Source organism: Sinocyclocheilus grahami, unplaced genomic scaffold, assembly GCF_001515645.1.
Source record: "Sinocyclocheilus grahami isolate Dianchi unplaced genomic scaffold, SAMN03320097.WGS_v1.1 scaffold275.1, whole genome shotgun sequence".
NCBI lineage: Eukaryota > Metazoa > Chordata > Actinopteri > Cypriniformes > Cyprinidae > Sinocyclocheilus > Sinocyclocheilus grahami.
In genome coordinates this window covers 126,078-144,630 of record NW_015505454.1, presented here as the reverse complement: position 1 = coordinate 144,630, position 18,553 = coordinate 126,078, and the positions used below count along the sequence as shown (strand labels likewise).

General features: G+C 38.3%; 1 protein-coding gene and 1 pseudogene across 1 annotated transcript; both read right to left on the bottom strand.

Moving 5' to 3' along the window:
• Nucleotides 1-1,332: 1,332 nt before the first annotated feature.
• On the bottom strand, nt 1,333-2,522 carry LOC107599959 (cytochrome P450 1A1 pseudogene; annotated as a pseudogene).
• Nucleotides 2,523-7,414: 4,892 nt separating this feature from the next.
• On the bottom strand, nt 7,415-17,445 carry tmc2b (transmembrane channel-like 2b). The gene is made up of 18 exons (XM_016291724.1): nt 17,377-17,445; nt 17,052-17,093; nt 16,472-16,883; nt 15,683-15,832; nt 13,686-13,776; nt 12,810-12,908; nt 12,579-12,721; nt 12,308-12,455; nt 12,010-12,204; nt 11,758-11,937; nt 11,448-11,609; nt 10,993-11,121; nt 9,640-9,707; nt 9,333-9,572; nt 8,296-8,421; nt 8,126-8,204; nt 7,916-8,036; nt 7,415-7,744 (listed from the first exon to the last, which is right to left on the bottom strand). The coding sequence occupies exons 1-18, from the start codon at nt 17,417-17,419 to the stop codon at nt 7,506-7,508; spliced, it is 2,667 nt and encodes an 888-aa protein (XP_016147210.1). The 5' UTR covers nt 17,420-17,445; the 3' UTR covers nt 7,415-7,505.
• Between the last annotated feature and the right edge of the window lie 1,108 nt (nt 17,446-18,553).

Sequence of the window (18,553 nt, the reverse complement as noted above, 5' to 3'; positions counted from 1 at the left end):
CATTATGGCTGTGGCCTGGGTCCAGCTGGACTCCTCCTGCTCCAAGCCCCTCCTGTCTCCTCCCTCCATCGTCTCCTCCCTGGACTCTGCCTGCCAGCCCCCTCCCGGGTGTCCGTCCTCCTCCGGAACCTCCTCCTTAGTTCCCACCTATGCCCCCCCCTTCTGCTGTTCTACGGTGCGAGGACGCACTTTCCGGGAGGGGGGCGATGTGTCAGGATCATGGACCGGTTTAGTTGTGTTTTGCCCATCTTTGTTCCTGGTGTTCCTTTTATATGGTCTTTTTCCTGTCCTCGTTTAGTTTAATTAGTCATTCAGTGCACCTGTGTTTGTTAATTATCCCTTGCATTTAAGTTCGAGTCTGTGCTGTCTGTCTTTGTCCGAGATTGTACGTCAACCCACGTGTTACCTGTGCTCCTGTCTGCCCCATGTATTCCCTTGGATTTTGGATTTAAAAGACTATTGTGTTTGTTTATGCCTTGTCTCCTCGCTCCTCTCCGTAGGTGAACATGACAGCAAAAGCAGTAATATTGTGAAATATTTTGACTATTTAAAATCACCACTTTCTACTTTAATATATTTTATTCCTAATCCTTTTCAGCATCATTACTCCAGTCTTTAGTGTCACATTATCCTTCAGAAATCATTCTAATATGCTAATTTGCAGTTCAATGCCCATTTATTATTATTATTAACAGTTGAGTAGATTTTTTGATGAATATAAAGATCAGCATTTATCTGAAATAAAAAGGTTTTGTAACATTATACACTATACCATTCAAAATCTTGGAGTCAGTATTTTTTTTATAGAAATGAACCTTTCTTTAGCAAGGATGCTTTAAATTGATCAAAAGTGGTGATAAAGACATTTATAATGTTACAAAAGATATTTCAGATAAATGCTGTTCTTCTGAACTTTCTATTCATCAGCAATTTTCAAAATAACAAGTTTATTTTTTTGAGCAGCAAATCAGAATATTAGAATGATTTCTGAATGATCATGTGACTGGAGTAATGACGCTAAAAATTCAGCTTTGAAATCACAGGAATAAATTACATTTTTAAATATATTCAAATAGAAAACAGTTATTTTAAATAGTAAAAATTTCCAAATTGTACTGTTCTTGCTGTACTTTGGATCAAATAAATGCAGGATTGGTGAGCAGAAGAGACTTTAAAAAACATATATATATATTACAGTATGTAGCATACTAAATGCTAATTTTAATCCTTTCTCTTTTGGCAAGAAAAATCTTTTTTTTCTTTAAGTTAATCATCTGAAATAGATACAGTATGTTAAGACTTCTACAGGAATGAATTTTTCTTCTCTTTGGTTTATTTTAACATTATTACCCTATCAAAGGTGATGAGATGTTCACTGATGTTGCGCTCCATGAAGTTGTTCATTCTGTCAATGTACTGGAGCAGCTTTCGCAGAGACGGACTGGGAAGGTAGCGGAAAATGGGGAAAAAGTCTGCCAGATTCCCTGCAGCAAAGAGGCGCAGCACTTCATTATTGATGTTGACGATGGTGAGGAACTCTTTATCATCATGGGCGTACCGCTTCCCAAAACATAGAGTGCAAACTACATTGGCAACTGAGGTCACTAGCAACTTAACTGGGTCAAGCCCTGAATCTCCAAACTCATCTGCTTGTTTCTTCAGAGCCTCCATCATATCTACGGCCTCTGCACAGATACGCTCCTCCAAAAGACAAGAAGCGCTTGAGTCTCGGGACTCAGCTTGGGAGAAGGTCTTCAGGGCATTTCTGCAGATCTTTTTGTGAAGCACCCAAGCTTCTCCATACTTCTCACTAAACGTCATACTGGTGCCATTAGCAACTGCAGAGAAGGTAAAGAAGTTAGGACGTCCAGCAAACGCCTCTCCTTGACGTACCAAAGCCTCCTTGATGGTAGAATAGCCGCTCAAAACGACCACTACAAGAGAACCCATTTTCATCTTGAACACATCTCCATACTGAACCCTCAGGTTTGTTAATGACAAATGGATCTGTTCCCCCATCTGGAAAAGGTTTCCCACTAGAGGCCAAGGTGTGGGACCTGGGGGCAAGGAGCAACCTGGTTCTCTCCGTCGACCATGGAGAACCAGCAAGAGCATAGCAAAGGCACAGAGGAACAAAGTCACTCCAGTCGTGTGGGAGATCTCCTCAAGATACATGGCAGACACTGCAAATAACATATTGAAAATTATTTAAAGATAGATTTTTGACGCATAAAGCATAATGCACCATTATATTCTGAACTCTCAATCTCTAAATAGCTTTGAAGAAGATGGTTTAAGGAAATGAAAACTTTACAATAGCTTATTATTGCATGTATATTGTTTAAGTTAATATAATGCGATATAAACTGCACGCAGAAGATTAACCGAACAGAAAGGGCCAAATAGGTAAAATAAATAAAGTAATAGGCCCTATGCATATCTTACCTTTGAGACCACAATTGACCGATCCCGTGTTCGCAATAAAAATACTAGAGAAAAAGTTTCACCAGCTGAAAAATGGCTGCGCGTCTCAATGACTACATAAACCACAGGCTGGATCTCAGAAGCAGAGGAGAGCACGAGGGGCGTCGAGATGCTCGATTTACAAGCAAGAATGAACTGTGCATGAATGTAAGCCAGTGAGATTTCAAAAAAAAAAAAAAGAAAAAAAAAAAAAAAAACCCTACTGATGAGATAATAATATATTAAAAAAACAAAACAATGTGTTTCCACACGATGGCAGTGTCCTAAAGCCTACACTTCTAAACTAGGCTATAGGCTACTGTACATTACGAATCGAGGAGGAAAAAGAAAACATAATCGACTGCTTATGATAGTCTGTGACGAAACAATGCTGGCAACTGTGCATGGCTGGGTTACACTTTATTTTAAGGTGTCCTTGTTACATGATGTTCAAGTACAATCTTTTAATGAGCATTGCCTTTCGATCTTGGATGAAGTTGCTCCAGTGAAATCCAGAGCAGCTCGTCTGATAAATTCTACCCCTTGGATCAATGATAGTATCAGCTCTTTTAAACGTATTTGTCGTAAAACGTCTGTGGAAATCTACTCGACTACTAGTTCACTATCTGCATTTAAAATAACTTTTAATGGATTTTAATAATAAGGTTAAGGATGCCAGAATTATGTATTTCTCTAATCTAATATCTAGCAGCAGACATAATCCCAAACTTTAGTTTGACACCATACATAACATTGACTCTCCTCCATCACCTGCGGTTCAAATCTCTTCAGTTGATGAGTGCAACAGTTTACTCTCCTTTTTCGTGGATAAGATAAACAATATACGAAATAACTCTTTCTCCTTCACTTCAAATACCTTGTGTCTCCAGGCCAGTAACCCTGGAGAATTTTTCCCCATAACACTTGATGATCTCACTAAATATTTAGTTCTATGAAAACTTCTAGTCCTCTGGATGTGGTACCCACTGCCTTGTTTAAAAATTTTATTGACACGATTGGTCCCAGTGTGCTATCTATAATTAATAATTCATCAACATCTGGTCAAGTTCCAGTTTATTTTAAACAAGCTGTTGTTCAACCTATTCTAAAGAAAACAAATCTTGATCTATCCTTACCCCAAAATTATAGACCTATTTCTAAGTTACCTTTTATGGCTAAGGTCCTGAAAAAAGTTGTAAATCAACTCTCAGCTGTTTTAGATGGTTATAATGTGTAATTGATAAATTCCAATCTGGCTTTCGTGGCATACACTCAACTGAATCTGCTCTTCTTAGAGTTTTAAACCATTTGTTAATGCAAGGTGATGCAGGAGAATGCTCTGTACTGGTTTTATTGGATCTTACTACTGCAGTTGATCACTGTATATTAGTTGAGAGGCTTAGACAGCAGGTTGATATCTCAGGTTGGAACAGCCTTGAATTGGTTTTCATCATACTTATCAGACAGGTCTTTCTCAGTAAGAGTTCAAAATGATACCTCATCAACAGCACCTGTGCCCTGTGATGTTCCCCAGGGTTCCGTTTTGGCCCCATTACTTTTTGCTTTGTATTTGCTGTCTCTGGGGAAACTGATAAGCAATTTTGAAGGCATTCGCTATCATTGCTATGCAGATGATATTCAAATATATACTTCTTATAAGCCTCATTAAATTACAAAATTGTCTTAAATTGTATAAACTCTATTAAAGTCTGGATGGCAAATAATTACTTACAGTTCAATCCTGAAAAGAAAAACAGAAGTACTTATCTCGGCTCCTGCTGGTCTTCTCCCAAAAGAGATGGAAAGTCTTGATCCTTTATCACATTCTGTTAAATCTACCCTTCGTAATTTAGGTGTTCGTATGGGACAAGCCTTCAGCCTTGTTCAACATGTGAATTATTTGGTTCGTAATTGTTTTTATCAGTTGAGAAACATTGCAAAATTGAGGCCAGTTGTGTCCACAGCGGAGATGGAAATGGTTATACATGCATTTATTTCCTCCCGCCTTGATTATTGTAATCTTTTCACTTGTCTTAGTGATTCATCCTTGAAACTCTTACAAGTGGTTCAAAATGCGACTGCTAAGCTTTTAACCAAGTCATCAAAGAGATCTCATGTAACCCCAATTTTAATTTCTTTACAATGGCTCCCTGTCAAATTTAGAATTCATTTTAAAATTCTTGTGATGGTGTTTAGAGCATTGCATGGTCAAGCTCCTGTGTATATAAAAGAGATGTTGCAACCCTATAACTCCAGTAGGAATCTGAGATCCTCAAATCAGATCCTGCTAGTTGTTCCATGTTCTAGATTGAAGACAAAAGGAGACTGTGCCTTTCAAGTAGTTGCTCCCAAGATGTGGAATGCTCTTCCTCTGAAACTGAGATCTGTGGACATTCTTAAAAAGCAGCTGAAAACTCACTTGTTCAAACTTGCTTTTGTTTAATCTGTTCTTTTAATAGTCATGTCCAAACTTGCCTTTGTCTAATTTGTTCTTTTAATTGTCATGTCTATTTTTAATCTTTTGTTAGTTTTTTTTTCAATTTTGATGTAAAGCACTTTGTGACACTTGATCTTGAAAGGTACTATAGAAATAAACATTACTTAAGTACTGAGTAATATTAATTAACTACATGTACTTGCTCTTGTCACACTGCTACTGTGAGGAGCGAGAAGACATGGAGAAAACACAAATAAGAGAGTCTTTAATGATCCAAATTCCAGGGAACACAGGGCACGCAGGAGACACACATAGCACTAAATGACAAATAACACTGGACGCTAGACATGGGAACACACAGGGCTAAAACACTCAACTAACGAGTTGACGAGACACACCTGGACTCAATGAAACACAACAGGAACAGGAACAGGAAGGAAACCAAATATAGGCATGTAACACACGAGGGAAAACTAGGTTATGGGGAGCAAAACACAACACAGACAGTCCATATTTCTGACATATCGCCCCCCTCCCAGAAGGCGCGTCCTTTTGCCGAAGAAACAACAGAAGGTGGGATGGTGGGGAACTTGGGAGGAGGCTCAGGAGGAGGACGGACACCCGGGAGGGGACCGGAAGACAAGAGTCCAGGGAGGTGACGATGGAGGGAGGAGCCAAGGAGGAAACAGGAGGAGTAGGGCGGATCAGACGGAGGGAGGAGCCAAGGAGGAAACAGGAGGGACTTGGAGCATGCGGCGCCAGGTGGAACCCAGGCCACAGTCATAATGGCGACCCATGGAGCAGGTGGCGGAGGAGCCTGAGGCAGGGATCCAGAAGGCTGTGGTGGAGCCGGAGCGACAGAGGACTGAGGAGGAGCCAAAGGGATGGAGGAGCCTGACAGAGCCGGAGGGACGAGGCGCAGCCAGAGGAGTGGAGTCCCGAGGTGACGGATGGTCGACAACAGACCAAGGCGGAGCCGGAGGGACGAGGGAGTTCAGTGGAGCCTCTGGCTCCGTGGCGATCCTCAGCTCTGTTGCACACCTATGCGATTGCTCTCTGTCAGTGGTGGGCTCATGCTCTTGCTCCACGCAGCGGGGTGATGGTGGGTTTGGGCTCTGGGTCTGGCTGTATTCTGGATCTGGGGTAGACGCTCTCCAGAGTGGACGGAGCGGTAGTAGTTGGCCCCGATCCAGAACAGGGAGTTCAGCGCAGCGTCGTCGATCACCGTTAAAACGGAGAGCTGGCTGAACTCCACAGCATACTCCAAGAGGGAAAGGTCCTTGCGAAACGAGGGGAACAACGCAAATAAAATATTTTTAAAGGTCCAGTGTTCTGTCACACTGCTACTGTGAGGAGCGAGGAGACGTGGAGAAAACACAAATAAGAGAGTCTTTAATGATCCAAATTCCAGGGAACACAGGGCACGCAGGAGACACTCATAGCACTAAATGACAAATAACACTGGATGCTAGACATGGGAACACACAGGGCTAAAGTACTCAACTCAACGAGGGGATGACGAGACACACCTGGACTCATTGAAACACAATAGGAACAGGAACAAGAAGTAAACCAAATATGGGCATGTAACACACAGGGAAAACTAGGTCATGGGGAGCAGAACACAACACAGACAGTCCATATTTCTGACAACTGGTTAGGGTTAGGATTAGGGTTACTTGCATGTAATTATGCATAATTTATTGTTATTATAATAGTAAGTACATGTAACAAGGACACCTTAAAATGACTTCCTAGGAGGGTTTTGTAATTAGATAATAAAATGTAGATCTTTATTTTCTGACGTTTGGCTTTCATTTGTGCTGTAAAATCCAATTGGTGGACATCATCTGTCGTAACAACAACAATAATAACAACACGCAAATCATTAAACGTAAATTTTTCAGTACAGTGGACCAACAGTAATTTTATCCTTGTGAAAGTACATTTGTCATAGACGAAACTCCTGTAATATAAGTAGGCTACTGTCCTACTTAATTATTTAATAAGTGGTATAAGGGAAAATAATGACTGAACTCTGGGTCAGCTTTCCTTACATAAACCTTCATTAAAAATAAATAAAATAAGCTTAAGCAAACAAACCTAATTTGAAATTCCTGTTTGTATATATGTACAATGTTGCATTTAAATGTCTTTTTTTCAGTGAAACTGAAAGTATAGGTTATAATTAAAGGTTTAATTCATGTTTTCAGGTTTCATCTTGATCCTTGAAAATATTCTTTTTACAATTTTTTTCTTTATTTTAAGTCATTTTGGAAACTATCAAAGTGTCCAACACAAAAAGGGGGATCATAATAAGGGAATCCCATTGGGAAAACGTATGTATTTATTTCATCCTAGAATCCCGATCTGTTTGCAACAATGCAATTTATTTGATAAATAAACATGTACCGCCATAAACCTTTTATTGCACATATTAAAACATTTTTATTTTATTTTAAACATTTTACACAAACATATTTACATTGTACATACAAATATTGACTACAGGTCATCCTCATTGTGTAATAGTATTAAAATTTGATTTGGGTCCAAATTTAGTATCTAGTACAAAAAGAAACAGTGTTTGTGCATTCTTCATGCACTATCTTCGTGGTGGTGGTCCACCTCTCCCTCTTCCCATCCCTTGACCTGGTGGAGGTCCGCGGGCATTACCTGGCAGAGGCCCGGGTGGCCTGGGACCTGGCGGACGAGTCACTGGAGCTCGGGGATTTGCAGCTGCCAAAGACACATCCTTTTGAACATGTACCCCTTTCCCAGTGGCTGCAGCACCTGGTTTGCCCGTCACCTTTGGTGACTTGCTGAGCTGGTCGGCTGGTTTCTCTGTAATAAAAATGGGAAGTTTATCACAGCAACAGGAACTTCATTGGGAATGAAGACACACACTCAAGTTTGAAGATTTCAAGAGTCTGGAGGTGTCTCCTACAATGTCTGTAAAAGCACAGCAAAAGAAACAAGTCATGACTAGTTGAACGTGTTGTTCAGCCCACTGACCAGTCTCTTCAGCAGATGGCGGGGGAATCAGGGACTTGTTGGGCAGAAGATCCTCCAGGTCTTTCATCACCTGGTTGGTGCTGTCCTTGTTGTTCCTCCTGTTCTTCTCCTCATCTCTTTGCTTAATGATGGAGCAGAAAATAACAACCAATTGCTGACACTGCTGATGTCAGACAACTTTGCCATCATTTACAAAAAATATTTACCAACCATTTGCATTTTGCGTTTTAAGTCCATGTTAGCGTTCTGATATGCTTTGGACACAGCATTCAGATAATAAATAGCCAACCTGTCAGAGACAAGACAGACAGATCGTTTTATTAAAAGCTAAAGAATATAACATTTATCTTTATACTTTAGGTGATTAGGTGACTACTCACACCATGAGCAAAACTGCAGGCATGATGAGGCCTGGGTTGGATGCATAACTGAAGATGTCAGCCATAAAAGGTGGCAAGTCCTTTTCTATAGTCTCCATGATCACATCATACATCTGATCTTGACCACTGTGGAGAGACATGGATCTCATATTGCTCAGAACATTCATTATTCAACATTATTCAAAATTGAAATATTTCACAGTTTAGGCCTTTTAGAAAAATAAGATTTTTTTGCTGATCCAAATGTATGACAATTAAAAAAAAAAAAAATGTTTATTCCATATTGAGGGAGCAACATGAAACAATCTTGTTATACTGTAGCAATATGTTTTTGTAACATTTTAAGACATATTTGTTCCAAATAACCTGCAAATGACAAACATTTTTTTGTTTGTTTATTTAATCACTTTTGACTTTTTATAACAAGTATTTTATAAGATTTCCTGTATTATTTTGCCTTTAGTTATGGAAGCCCCATAAAATAATAATGCTTTGGTAAATCATAATTGAGATAAAGAAATAAATATGAGATCAAATGTCCTAATTATGAAATAAAAAGTTAAAATCAGGACATACCAAGTCCTAATTATAAGCTAAAAAGTCAACATTTTTTGTCATAGTTATGACACAGTATGTCAACTTTTTATGTCATGACCTAAAATGTCATACTTTTGACTTTTTATCGTATAATTATGACTTTAGTACTTTAATTTAGACTTTTTATCTCATGACCTAGTTTGACAATTTCGACATTTTATCTTATGATTTTGACTTTTTATTTCATAATTATGACCTTTGTTCTCATAATTTCAACATTTAATGTAATAATTATGATATAGCAAAGACCAACTTTTATTCATGTGGTGGAAATGGGTTTCCATATTTAATAAATAAATAAATAGGGACAATAAATATATTCTTCCTGACTTAAGGAATAATTTATTGCAGTTGAGGCATTCTGTACTTTTTCACTTTTTTGGCTTATTTACCACAGTGTGTCTTTTCAAGGAATATCAACATGAATGTTCAGGAGCTACCTGAAGGGTCCACAGTCAAAGGATGGTGGCAGGGTCATAATGGAGTAGACCACAGGCATGAGACTGAGGAAGAGGACGAGGAGGAGCAGTCCCATGTAGAAGTTATTAGAGCGTGAGGCTTTGAACACTCTCTCGTGGGGAACGTTACAGGCCATCACAGCCCAGCACTGGTAATACATGGAGCTCAGCAGACGCAACACATTTACGCCCACCAGCCCAGGTGCGTAGAATGCACCCATCCTAAAAAACAGACATATGTGAAATCATCACATTGCCCATCACAGACATTAAATGTTTTCACTCTTACCAGATCATTCCCTGATTAAAGATGAGCCCAAGCACATTACCACTGATGTCAAATTCTCCATAAGACGGCTGCAGAAACACAAACACACACACACACAGATATGCGTAAATGACAACACGGAAATAAATGTCACAGTAAAAGATACCTCTCCCTGTAATTAAGTGCCCTGAATGGTGTAGTGTGTCTCTCTGTGACTTTGGTTGTAAAGCAGCCCTATCACCTATCCTGCCACCTTCTCATGGTGTTCAGTTGACCTCGGATGAGTGAGTAGTATGTTACCTATATCGAGTGACAGGAAAGTGAGGGCAACAGGGCAAAGCCATATAGAGCATATGCTTAAAGGGATAGTTCACCCAAAAATGAAAATTTGATGTTTATCTGCTTACTCCCAGGGCATCCAAGATGTAGGTGACTTTATTTCTTCAGTAGAACACAAACGAAGATTTTTAACTCAAACCGTTGTAGTCTGTCAGTCTTATAATGGAAGTGAATGGGAATCACGGCTTTGAGAGTCAAAAAAACATATACAAACAAAACCAAATTAAACCCTGCAGCTCGTGACAATACATTGATGTGTAAAGACACAAAACAATCGGTCTGTGCAAGAAACTGAACAGTATTTATATCGTTTTTTACCTCTGATTCACCGTCAATGTCCGAACTGTCCTGAGCCACCTATCTCTCAAATGGACACTCTATCTACAATCTCAATTAGGAGTGTCAATGGTCCATTTGAGAGATAGGTGGCGGTAATGCACTTATAAGTCTGCGATCTGCCATAAAGCAAGAAGAAGAAGACGCGTCACGCACCGGCTGTTGAGAACATGCTCAGGACAGTTTGGACATTGTGGTGAATCAGAGGTAAAAAACGATATAAATACTGTTCAGTTTCTTGCACAGACCAATCATTTCGTGTCTTGTCACATCAATGTATCGTCACGAGCCGCAGGGTTTCATTTGGTTTTGTTTGTGTATGTTTTTTTGACTCTCAAAGCGTGATTCCCATTCACTTCCATTATATGAATGACAGACTCCAGTGGTTTGAGTTAAAAATCTTTGTTTGTGTTCTACTGAAGAAACAAAGTCACCTACATCTTGGATGCCCTAGGGGTAAGCAGATAAACATCGAATTTTCATTTTGGGGTGAACTATCCCTTTAACGTGACATAACAAACGCAGTCAGGTTGTATCCAGGTTGTTCATCTACCCTGTATCGCAAAAAAGGCCAAGAACTAAGCTTAAAAACTACAAAAGTGCGTCCGACAGAGGTCATCCTGTTTTATGGACTAAGGCTTGGTTGCACAGTGTAATGTGAGGAACTTGAATAACAGCAGGGTGTCAGGATGAACTTACAAAGCCAGCTTCCAGATCCCAACACCAGCAATAGTTGAGGAATCTCACAATCACGGCTCGTAAGAAGTCCCCTATCAGAATGGTCAGGTATGTCACCTGAATATCAGATACGGTGAGCTTCACAAACTCCTGTGAGGAAAGAAAACGGCACATTTTAAGCCTACAAGTACCATATCTGATACGTGAATGTTAATTACAACGAATGGAATACATTTTCTTACTCCTTGTATTTTTATATCAATATGGTACAAGATTATCCTATTTAAATCAATGTGATAAACAAGTTAGGTCAAAAGTAATCTAAAAGTAGTCTGATTATATTACCTGAAATGTGTAATGTAATGGATTATGTTATTTGGAATCAGTAACTGATTACAATTTGTAAGTAATCTACCCAGCTCTGATTATGATAGTTTGGTGATGGTGATGGTGATGCTGGTGCTGACGGTACCTACAATGCCAACTTCTGTCTCCCAGCAAGGACCCCTGATGACATCAGCTGGGGAGATGTTTGGAGGGGGAATGTTTTCTGTGACATTATGGTATAAGGTGTAGTTGGTATAGTATTCTTTAAGAGCCCAGATGGTTTCATTTTTTATCTCCTTCTCATTTTCAAGCTGTGAACATATAATACCAGAGAAATGATTCACATAAAATATTACGGGATTAGTAATAACCACTTGGTTCATCCCAAAACTCTTAAGTAGAGTAATATCCCCTTTTTACTATGTTTATGGTTACTAGATCATCTATCTATGGTCATACCTTTGCATTGACTTCATCAAACAGCGCAAACAGAAAAGTGTACAAGTTGCCCAGAAAGAGGGCGAAGATTCTGCCCAGCTGCCATTTTAGGGCAATTCGAGGGTGATAGTTCTCCAGCTCAGCTATAACCTCAAACAGAGGTGGACACACCAAGCCCAACAGTGACATCACAATTTCAACCTGAGCGAAGAGAAAACAGAGTTTCAGAATTATTTTTTTTAAGGCAATTAAAAGGCAAAAGAAAAGGGGTACCTCGTTTTTTTGAAGCCATGACAATTCATTCCTGTCCTTTTTGGCAAACTCCTGAGATCTTTTGACCACATAGTAGATGAGGTATCCGCTCCCACCCAAGCAGCACAGGATGAGAAGGTTTGCCAGGACACGTAGAAAACGCTGCAGGTGAATGTTCTCATCCTTTAGGTTCTCCTGCTCATCCACTATAGACTCCTGAGGGAATAAGACATGGTTTTAGATCAGTCTACACAGACCCAACAATAAGTTTTTGTCTTAGCATAGTGCACCATTCTTTGATTCTATTACTGTTATTAACCTTGAAGCTTGTGGTGGTGGAGGCAAACTTGTTGTCAGCAGTCTCTGGATTTCCTATAAGGAAATCCCAGCTAGTGAACAGCTTCCAGCAGAAGGTGAAGGCACCATCCTCTGCTCCATCTCCTCCTTCATTGGCATTTCTTGCCATTCTAGAAGAAGGAAGGTGATTTTAAAAAAAGAAAGAAAGAGGGTTCACATTATCTGCCGATTATCAGAGCATTGTCAGTGAGTAAAATGCTTCACAGAACTGCAAATGTAGTCATTAGACCTACGTTCTGATTACCACCATTAGACTGTAGCCAAATATCCCAAGTCCAACTAAAAGATATGACAGGGGTAACCGGAACTGCAGCAATCCAATACTTCGCTGGTAATTGTAATAACCATAAAACATAATGGAGTACTTGCAATAACCCTGTAAAAAAGCAAACGGTATAATCCAAATAAGACAACAGAAACCTTACAATCTCTTTTACACAGAATCCGTAGTAAAAAACCCTTACTCCAAACTCAAACAGGACAGAGAAGTCCATGGCACTGTCCTGCTCCTCTCTGGGAACTGTTTTTCTGGCAATGGAGCCATAAGGCATGCCCATCAGTACCTACAGAGACAAAGACACAGATTGCATTAGTGTAGCTTTTTTATTTGGCAAGGACGCATTCAATTTTATGCGACAGTAAAAAGACATTCATATTGTTATAAAAGATATTTCATATCATGAAGTATTTCATATTAAATGCTGTTTGTTCGACCTTTCGTTTAAGAAACCTGGAAAACTGTCTCACGGTTTCCACAAAAATATTAAGCAGCACAACTGTTTTCAACACTGATAATAATAATAAACGTTTCTTGAGCACCAAAACAGTATATAAGAATGATTTCTAAAGTATCGTGTGACACTAAAGATGCTAAAAAATTCAGTTTTGCCATCACAAGAATAAATTATATTTAAAAAATATAGGTAGTGTAGGTGGTGTGCATTGTATAAAAGGTGTATTAACAAAGACATTAGCATCACATCTCACCTCTGGAATAACAACAAGTCCAAACACAAAACCAAAGAGAACAAGGTTTAATCCATACATCCACCGCAGGAAAATGAAGTAGGAGGCAACAGATGACCCAAAGTGACCTGCGAGAATGAAACCGATGAGAAACGATTAGGAAAATACTGATTTCACTAAAACAGAAGAATAAACAGAGATGAACTGACTTTCCACTTCTTTTATCCGACTTTCCCAGGGAATGCAGGCTGTCTTGAAGTTTTCAAAGTCTCTATTGAATTTGATTATTTTCTGAAAAATGAAGAACAAACTTTTTTTTTTCGGTAATTGCATTTAAAATGAAACACTTCAATATGGAATATGTAGTGCTGTACCTTGGTCATCATGACTTTGAACGCATAGAGTCTCCTCCCTTTTCCTTTGCCCAAAGCCCCTTCAAACTTCTCCACAAATGCCTGGGCTTCTCTGTCAGGTGATATAAACAGAAATTTGCATTGGAATGGAATTAAAACTCAGTTGTATTTCAATTCAAAGTGACTCCGTGTTTCCACTTGTCTTATCAAAACAACCATTCTGTTTTAATTTCAGTTTTCAACATGGCATGAGTATTTCTCCCAGTGTTTGAGTCACATCAAATTACTATACATGTGTAGACGGCCCAGTCCGTTGAGTTACTGGCTGGTTCTGCTTGTATTACGCAGCATGACCATTCAGCATTGTGCAGTAAGCACCAGATACAACACCAGAAAAAATATCATGTTTCACTCACAACCTTCACATACTGTAACTTGAGCATACAGCCAATTAATTAACCCATCATTGCATAATGAATGGGAATAGTGCAGATGGGATGGACACAATAATGAATACATTCACTAACTGAGATATGTGAGAACAAAAGCAGGCCAAACAGATATTACTGAAAAGGATAGTTCACCCCAAAACTCACCCTCATGTCACGTATGTATGACTTTCCGCATTTATTATTATTTTTGTCCATAAAATTAAAGTCAATGGGATTCAGTGTTGTTTTAGACCCTTATGACTTTCACTGTATGGGGAAAACAATTGTCTGAAAAATTATTAAAAATATGTCCTTTTCTGTTTCACAGAAGCATAAACTTTCACTTTTGAGTGAACTAACTCTTTCAGAAACCGTATGTAAACCAAGGTTATTATAGCTAACTAAAAGTAAAACCATTTAAAAAACAATTTATGCTACTGAAAATAAAGTAAATGTTAAATGAAATGAAATCTATTAAACTTGTTTTATTTCAGCTAGCTACCAAGGAAACATTTCTCATTTTCATTTTGTTTAACTTTAATTCAAATAACTAAAACTGAAAAATAGAATAGATATTTTATTAAAAATAGAATAAAATCTATATAGACATATAAAAAAATTTGACAAAAAAACTAAAACTTTAACTTAAATTAAATGTAAAAATAATAATAATTCAAAATATTAATACAAATTACAGTAGTATCTCAATGATACTAAACACTGATGTACAGAAAAAAAGTTGTTGCCCAAAGTTGTCTAAAGCACCTCATTATGACCTGTGGTGGACCATATCAACATCTGTTTAGTGTTTAGGTATGACCGTATGACCTTATGGCACTTTGTACATGGAAACGCTGAAGAGAGTTACACCCACATACATGCAAAGACTGCCCTCAAGAAACATCAGCATGCATAAAACAGCGTCAAGCTCATGAAAGTGTAACATACCTCTCACCTAACAGAAGTTACCTATCTAGAAGCTTTGCCAAATGAGTGTCCCCTTGTAGCACAGTTTCTTTCCCTACAGCTCTCAGGGCCCATGTTACTGATGCTTTCTTGGGCAGTGTGTCAGTCTCTACTAACTTTTGAGGGCACTTGTCCAAACTCTCACTTGTCACCCGCACTGGTCAATTCCACTGGGCAGTCTGAGGTAAAGGTTCAGACAGAGGCCACTAGGTAATGAATTCACTGGCGTAGACACCAAGTCAAGTGTTTTATCGCAAAGTACAATCGAGCGCATTTTGGATGATGCTGATTCTTTACCGAGGCTTTTTGTTTCGCCTTTTAAAAGCGCCATGTCATACTGATATTAATTTGAATGACTTTCATGCTTCCTAAAACATTTTTTTTTTTCAAAGCCAGCAAGAATATGAAGCCAAAAAGAGCTCCTTTAAACATCAGCTTAAAGTGCATTAAGAGACATGAAGATGCAAGAAAGCAGAAGCACAGCAACTTGTAAGCTTTAATGAAGCACATAAACAAACATGAAACTCATGCTAGATAAATGAACTTCAGTTGAGGTAGTGGTGACGGACACGAGAGCCAATAGGATCACAGCACAAACAATGAGAAGGAAATCCGTTTTACTTCAGGCACTTGAGTCTTCTCTTCATGCGCCAGGGTTTGTTCCGAAGCGTCGCTATCAGCTTTTTCTTCTCCTCGACATCCTCTTTTAGTCGGGCCATCTCTCCCTCAGACATAGACTCGTCTTCTGAATTGTCATCTGAGGATGAACTGCTGCAGAACAAACCCCAGAGTCAGCAGTTAGTCCTTAAAGTCCAGTTTAGCAGTATATTCCACAAGGATAGTGTTGTTTTGGTGGATAAAATGAGTACTAGTCAAGTCAGGTCAAGAGTTCTAGTGGCAGGATGGCCATGAAAAGCACTTCCAGATCATCAATTGGAAGGCAAAAGATAAAAAAAAGAGTGAAAATGTCTAGCTGAAATCAAAAATGGACAGTTGATGACAACAATACTGCATTACATTGGTTACTAAAAGGAATTAAAATGTCCAGTTTTAATAAATAATACACTTTTTTAAAAGATTCGATTATTAAAATTATAACTTCATCAGATATATATCTGACAAATGTACTGAATAATTTAATATTCAAATAAATAAATAATATATTTTTTTTACCACAACAATCACAAAATTAGGATAACAATACTTTTTGGGATGTTTAGAGGTTTTAGTTCCATGGCTGGATTTTATTGCTTTATAATCACATATTACATAATAAGAATAACTGAGAACATTCAAAAGTTATTTTATGGCAATACATGTGAATGGCTGTTTCAATTCAAACCGGAGGTAATGAGGAGTGTTGAGTCTGTGTGTGTATGGCGTGGAGATAAAGGCTAGAGAATACTGCACCTGCTGTTTTTGCCTTTGTTCTTTTTATCATCCTGTTTATCTTTCCCTCCTTTTCCTGCTGCTTTACCATTCCCCTTCTTCTCCTTGTTATTCTCCTCTTCTTTCTCCTTCTTATTTGCTCCTTTTTTCCCTCCTCTTCTTTTATTTCCCTTCTCCTCTTCGCTCTCCTCTTCCGAGTCATCTTTCGCAGCAGCCTTCTTCTTCTTTGTACCTGCTGCTTTCTTTCTTCTTCCTCTCTGCTCTTCCTCACTCTCCTCCTCACTTTCTTCCTTCTTCTTTCGGCCTTTTCTCTTACGCGGAGCCTCCTCCTCCTCTTCCTCACTCTCCTCTACGCTATCTGCTGGCTTGGCTTTCCTTCCTCGAGCTGCAGGCTTCGGTTTATTCCTGCCTTTTGCTCTTCTTTTTGAATCCACTGAAAATATGGGGAAAATGTTGTCAATACATTTGAAAATAAAACGATTAAACACATAATATTTCATATTGTATATTAAATACATAATATAATGATAAATAATAATGATTTTGTTAATAAAAATGAAAAAAATAATTAAAAAAATATTCAATTGCCTGTAAAGCTTACCGTCACTTCCACTATCATATTCTGCATCAATTTCCATCCCAACTGTAACACACACACTCAGAATTAATAATCAGGTTTTGAATATGGCTTTTATTTTGAATACTTTCACAATAATTAAAATAACGATATATTTCATCATTCAAGCACTGACTCACAAAAGCATAACAGAATTATTAAACATTTTCAACTGCGTTATATATCAGAATATAAACAATCATTAGTTATCCAACCTATTCATATGTAGATCGATGCATCCGAAACTAGTTTAAACAATCCACTAGTACACACTGAACCAAATTCTTTTCTGCTATTAAAATCTACTTACCATCATCCATAGTTATCGCAACATCATTTTTTCTGCGGGGCATCTTGCCGGTTTGAGTTTAAGTCCTTCTATTCAGACTTGCGAGGCATCTAGAGCAGATGACACACCTGACTGTCAGGTGGGTCTCTGTTAACAGCCGCTCACTCCTAAAAAAGGAATCAAATGACTCCTTGACAACAGTAAATGGTAGTCAAGATCTAAAGCCGTGCTGTGAGAGCCAGGAAACAAAACGCCAGTATACGGGGCAGATCAAAGATTAAAATAATCAGAGAGTAATCATGATGTCTCTCGTGATACGTAAACACAAACAGGTTGCTTAAAAAACTGCTTTATGTACCTGAATTTAATTAGGAATGCAACAGAATTCTAAATTAATTTTAATAACAATATTTTTTGAAAAAGGTTGAACTTAGAGTCTCAGAAATAATGTGAAGTGCTGATTAAATTGTTCCTCTTTAAGAAAAATGCATAATTCTTGATTAAATAACTCCTTTTGGATCTTAGCAGAAGAGGTCAACTGTTTATTCATTTTATATTCTCTTAACACACTTTTTCCTGGTTCTATATCAGCTCCTATACTGAACTATGGTTTAACCATGTTCAGATTTTTTACATTTGTGTAAATAAAGCATTATGTCGACAGGAAATTCAGGCACCTCTAAGGAAACTAACCTTCTTGCTCAGGCACAGCAGCCGAATACCAGTAATTGCTTGGAGTTAATTATGTACAAGAGGTCTACTACTATAACGTCCGGTAACAGAACTACAATCACACAGATCAGATGTCCCGCATATAAAAGAAGTTTCTCAGTGGTGGCAGCGGGTAAGATACTACATGGTATTGTGAAGACCTCATCAAGGTTCACAAGAAGGTACACAATACAAAAAGTTGTTATAAGTTGTTAAACTTTCACTTTTCTTGATTTCCTGGCATTTTCCGGACCATATGAAATGAATTCGAAAAGAGCAGTATCTTCAAATGAACAATGGCTCTCTAAATGAACAAATAAACAAAATCTCAAATGACTCCTGTTAATACTTAATGAAGCCTTCCCATGAATTATGGATGAGCATTTGCAATGTTAATGAAACTTATGTGCCAATTCTCTAATAAGTAATCGTCAAGATTTGATGCAGAGATATCATAAGTTTCTTAGGATTGCGAGATCTCTTTAAT

Excerpts from the sequence above, each read along its gene's own strand:
- tmc2b (XM_016291724.1), bottom strand. The coding sequence starts at position 17,419 with ATGCCCCGCAGAAAAAATGATGTTGCGATAACTATGGATGATG. Across the intron at positions 11,938-12,009 it reads CATGGCTTCAAAAAAACGAG|GTTGAAATTGTGATGTCACT; the intron begins GTACCCCTTTTC and ends CTCTTCGCTCAG. Across the intron at positions 9,573-9,639 it reads TTTAATCAGGGAATGATCTG|GATGGGTGCATTCTACGCAC; the intron begins GTAAGAGTGAAA and ends TCTGTTTTTTAG.